This window comes from Octodon degus, unplaced genomic scaffold, assembly GCF_000260255.1.
Source record: "Octodon degus isolate 3935 unplaced genomic scaffold, OctDeg1.0 scaffold00001, whole genome shotgun sequence".
NCBI classification, from domain to species: domain Eukaryota; kingdom Metazoa; phylum Chordata; class Mammalia; order Rodentia; family Octodontidae; genus Octodon; species Octodon degus.
In genome coordinates, this window is record NW_004524577.1 from 2,508,030 (window position 1) to 2,512,514 (window position 4,485).

Sequence of the window (4,485 nt, forward strand, 5' to 3'; positions counted from 1 at the left end):
GAACATCCACGCCACAGGGACGGACGAGGCTGGACCTTGGAGGGGGCGGGGACGAGGGCCTGCTGTCCGGTGACCGTGAGGTCGCAGACCCGGCTCGAGGAAGGCGGGGCCCGGCCTCACCCACTTTCCCGAGGAGCCGACCTCGACCTCGCAGTCTCGGCTCACACCCCGTCGCTCGGTCCCGCCCCTCTGGCCCGCTACCCGGGCATTGTTCTGCACTCGCCCCGACCGACGCAGGTGGGAGGCGCGGAGCTAGCTTCGGCGCTGGCTGCCCGCCCGCCCGCCCGCCCGCCCGCCGGCCCCCGGTCCCGCCGCCTCCGGGCCTCATGGGCGCGCGCGGCTCCCACTCCGCGGTCCCTCCCGACGCGGACAGCATTCGGCGGGAGACGGGCTGTGAGTGCGCTGGGTCTGCGGGCGGAGGGAGCGGAGGCCGGGGTGCTGGGGCGCGCCGTCTCCGCCACTCTGCGCCCAGCTTCGAGGGGTCTGGGCTCAGGGCCGGGCTCGCCCAGGCGCAGGGCGGTTCCAGCCGGGATCGGCGGACGGAGGACGGTGGCTTTGGTCCCGGGTTTGGGGAGTCGGGCGCGGGGCGCGAACTCGGCGGCGTGTGTCTCTGGTAGGCCGAGCTCCTGGAAGGGCGTCGGCGTGCTGCCCGGACAGCACCGTAAGACAGGGAAGGAGGCCTCACGGCCCCAGGGCAGCCGGGGCGCGGGGGGGGGGGGTCACTGGCACAGGAGGATGTTTGGTGGCTCACCGGCCCGGGACCCCTGAGCGGGGAGACCAGGGCCCTGGAGTCTGGGAGCGCGGCCAGGGGCACTGGTGTCCACGTCTGGGAAGGTCCCAGGGTCCCAGCTGTGGCCAGCCCTTCTTCCCCCCAACTCCCGCAGTCTCACAAGCCAGTCTGCTCCGCCTCTACCACCGGTTCCAGGCTCTGGACAGGGACAATAAGGGCTACCTGAGGTGAGGGGACCCCAGGACCTCTTGCCTCTGTCTCGCTAACCCCTAACTCCGTTTCCTCTGTCCTCACCTCCATCTACGGCCTTTGCCCCCCATCCCCCCTTTTTAACAAAAATACAAAACGATGTGTTGTTTTGTGATACAGAACACAAGCAAATGCCGTCCATACACAATGTGCACACAGCTGTGCGTTTTGGACACGAATGCTGTATGTCTCGAGAGTAAATTTTCACAGGCAAACGCTGCTGCACAAATATTCGGTAATGCAAAGCAATGTGTCCCACCCCCTTCGCATTTTGATTTTGCAGCCGCATGGATCTCCAGCAGATTGGGGCGCTGGCCGTGAACCCCCTGGGAGACCGCATCATAGAAAGCTTTTTCCCGGATGGGTGAGGCTGCTCTGGGGCAAGGGTAAAAACATCCGTGTGGGGCTGGGGAGATCGCTGGGCAGTCTGAGTGTCTGACTGGTGAGTGCAGGGACCTGGGTTCAGTCCCAGTACTGCATACCAGGCTGGCTGGAGCATGCCTGTAACCCCAGTGCTGAGGAGATTGAGACAGGAGGATCACTCTAAGTCCGAGCTGCTAGTGAGACTCTGTATCAAACTAACAAACAAATGAAAAAGTTTTTAAAAACATTTTAAAAAGGTCAGATACAGACAGAGCCTATGTGGTAACTCCTTCCCTTTCCACCCCCCCACCCCCCACCCAGGAATCACCAGGTGGATTTCGCTGGCTTTGCCAGGGTCCTTGCTCATTTTCGACCTGTAGATGAGGAGGACCCAGGAATGCAAGACCCCAAGCAGCCAGAACCCCTCAACAGCAGAATGAACAAACTCCGCTGTGAGTCCGGGGGGGAGCCACCTGAGCCACATCTCCCACGTGCCCTATCAGGGAAGCCCCGGAGGCCCCCCCCTCCTGCCTTCCACCCCTCCGTGGTGATCTTCTGATAGACAGGACTGCGGAGCCTCACCTTCTTTCCCTCCCCGCTCTCCGCCCAGTTGCATTTCAGCTCTATGACCTGGATCGGGATGGAAAGATCTCCAGGAACGAAATGCTGCAGGTTGGAAGAGCCGAGCCCAGGCGATGAGATGTGTGCGGGGTGTGGGGTTGGGTGGGGCGGGGCAGGGTTTGGGGAGGGTAGCTTGTGGCTGGATGTCGTAGGGGACTGGGGTACTGGCTGGGAAATGGGAACGGGTAGGGTCGGAGTATGTGTTAGTTGGGGGTGGGGCGGGGCCCACTGAGCATGAGTTAGGAATAGATCGGTGTTCTCAGCTGGGAGAGATTTTTGCCCCCTGAATGAGTCTTCGGCAATGTCTAGAGACACCCTCGACTGTCACAGCTGGGGACATGTGCTACTGGTGTCTGTCGGGTGGGGGCCGGAATACTACTACGTGTCATACCATACACAGGACAACCTCCTACAACAAGGAGCTCTCCAGCCCCAAAGGCCAATAGTGTCAAGATGGGGAGATCCTGAAGTAGATGGAATGGGTGGGGTGGAGCTGGAAGTGGAGGCAGGGATGCGGAGGGTGTGGAGGCTGAGTGGAGGTTGGTTTCTATGGCTGGGAAAATGAGCTTGGGCATATCGTTGGGTTGGGTGAAGGGCAGTGAAGGCTAAGTGGGGGATTGGGTGGGACGTGGTGGAAATGAGATTTGGATGAGGCGAAAAATGGACCCGGATGGACCAGGGATGTGGTAGCGAGTGTGGGGGTGGGCGGGTTCAGCTGCTTTTGTGTGGCTGCATCTTCTCCCTCCTCCTAGGTTCTCCGCCTGATGGTTGGGGTCCAGGTGACCGAAGAGCAGCTGGAGAGTATTGCAGACCGCACCGTGCAGGAGGCAGACATAGATGGAGACGGGGCTGTGTCCTTTATGGAGTTCACTAAGGTCAGAACGCCACTGGAGATGTGGAGTTGAGATCAGGGTCCCTAGGAGGCATGAACAGGGAAAATGAAGTTCACAAGGAGGGTTCACAAACAGGGGTTCCAGAAAGGGCAGGCCTGGGGCCCGGGGGGAGGCAGGAACTTAGAGGATTGGGATTCAAACCTCCTCACTTGACCATCTTTCCTTAGTCCTTAGAGAAGATGAACATCGAGCAAAAAATGAGCATCAGGATCCTGAAGTGACCTGCTCGGTGCCTTGGGCAAGGTCAGGCCAGCCGGTATCTGCTCGGGATCCATCGTATTCTTCTAAACCAAACTCTCCTGACAGCTGAGAAGAGAAAATAGGAAGGGTGGGAACTGAAGCACAGCTCCCTTGATCTCAGCTCTCTAAGTCAGCCCATCATCTTCTGGTTGCAAGTGACCGGAAGTCCATCTCAAAGTGACTTCAGTTTAAAAAGGGGAATTTAATGGCTCATATAATTACAAAGTCCAGAAGTGTCTGTCTCCAGGCACAAGGGAGGCTATCAGGACCCAGATTTCTCACGTGTGCAGCCCAGCTTACTTTTCCTCTCGTAAGCGGGTGGGAAGGTTTTCGTACTGGGGATCAAACTCAGGCTGTGCTTGGCAGGCACGTGCTTATGCTGCTGAGTTACATCCCCGGCTCAAGCCAGTGGGAAGGGATTCCCTCATCCCAGCAGTTCCAAGCAAAGACTGCTATTTCCCTCCTGGGCCCTTGTCCCTGTCCCCTGGGCAACGGAGTATTCTAACTGGCCAGGCCCATGGCATCTACTAGCTCCTGGGAAGGCTGGGCTCAGGATTCAGGATGGGCTGAGAGGCGGTTGCCTAAAGAAAAACGAAGTGCTGTTGTCAGGAAAGTGGGGAATTTGTATGGATCAGGCAAAATAGGATGTGTCCACTGTTGTCTCGTGGGCTTCATGGAGGACCCTTGAAATCTGGCTCCTGAAATGGTTTTTCTTGATCCCCTGAGGCCCGACATGTGGTGAGGGGTGGTGACAGGGGGAGATGGTGAAAACAATAAACAGTACGAACCTGCCTAAGGGTGTGACATTTGAGAAGAATCCTCTTTGTTACCTGGAAGAGTTTCACACAATGACACAGTATTCTGCAGAATAGCGTCACAGCCACATCACCCCGAGAGAATCTGCATTGTTAGCAAGGTGCTTTGGCTATCCCTGCAGAAGGCGCTGTCCCTGTCCCCTCCTGTGGGCAGACCAGTGCTGTCTTGTCAACACATGAGAACCAGCTGGGCTCACATCTTCTCAACTCTGTATGTTGGTGGCTTGACGTCTGTGGTACTGGGAATACTGGCTTGAGGACATGAGGCTGCTGGCAAGTGTGCTAGGCCAGGGCTGGTCCTCTGGGAGGGCCATACCACCTGCTCCGCATCCACCATTAATGTGTGCGCCGACGCTCCTCCACCCTTGCCCCTGTGGTTCTGTGCCTGTGACCTCGGGCTGGCATGGGCAGGGTGGCAGCATCAGGAAGTTAATGATCCTTGGAAAAGCTCTCGATGGGTGACAGATGAAAGTTGGTGGATGGGGCTGGAGAGATGGCTCAGTGGTCTAAAGCACCTACTTGGAATAAGCTTGGCAAAGCACAGGGACTGCGGTTCAATCCCCCCAGCACCACA

General features: G+C 58.2%; 1 protein-coding gene across 1 annotated transcript; it reads left to right on the forward strand.

Annotated features, from left to right (window-relative positions):
* The first annotated feature begins 206 nt into the window (after positions 1-206).
* On the forward strand, positions 207-3,888 carry Chp2 (calcineurin like EF-hand protein 2). Its single transcript, XM_004622893.2, has 7 exons — positions 207-393; positions 885-957; positions 1,263-1,343; positions 1,664-1,794; positions 1,953-2,014; positions 2,716-2,838; positions 3,024-3,888. Exons 1-7 carry the CDS (start codon positions 327-329, stop codon positions 3,075-3,077), a joined length of 591 nt encoding a protein of 196 aa, XP_004622950.1. The 5' UTR covers positions 207-326; the 3' UTR covers positions 3,078-3,888.
* The last annotated feature ends 597 nt before the right edge of the window (positions 3,889-4,485 follow it).

What these genes read in the sequence shown, in the direction of transcription:
- Chp2 (XM_004622893.2), top strand. Translation starts at nt 327, where the DNA reads ATGGGCGCGCGCGGCTCCCACTCCGCGGTCCCTCCCGACGCGGACAGC. An exon ending in GACAATAAGGGCTACCTGAG is followed by an intron (nt 958 to 1,262) that starts GTGAGGGGACCC and finishes TTGATTTTGCAG; the next exon opens with CCGCATGGATCTCCAGCAGA. An exon ending in CCTTTATGGAGTTCACTAAG is followed by an intron (nt 2,839 to 3,023) that starts GTCAGAACGCCA and finishes ATCTTTCCTTAG; the next exon opens with TCCTTAGAGAAGATGAACAT.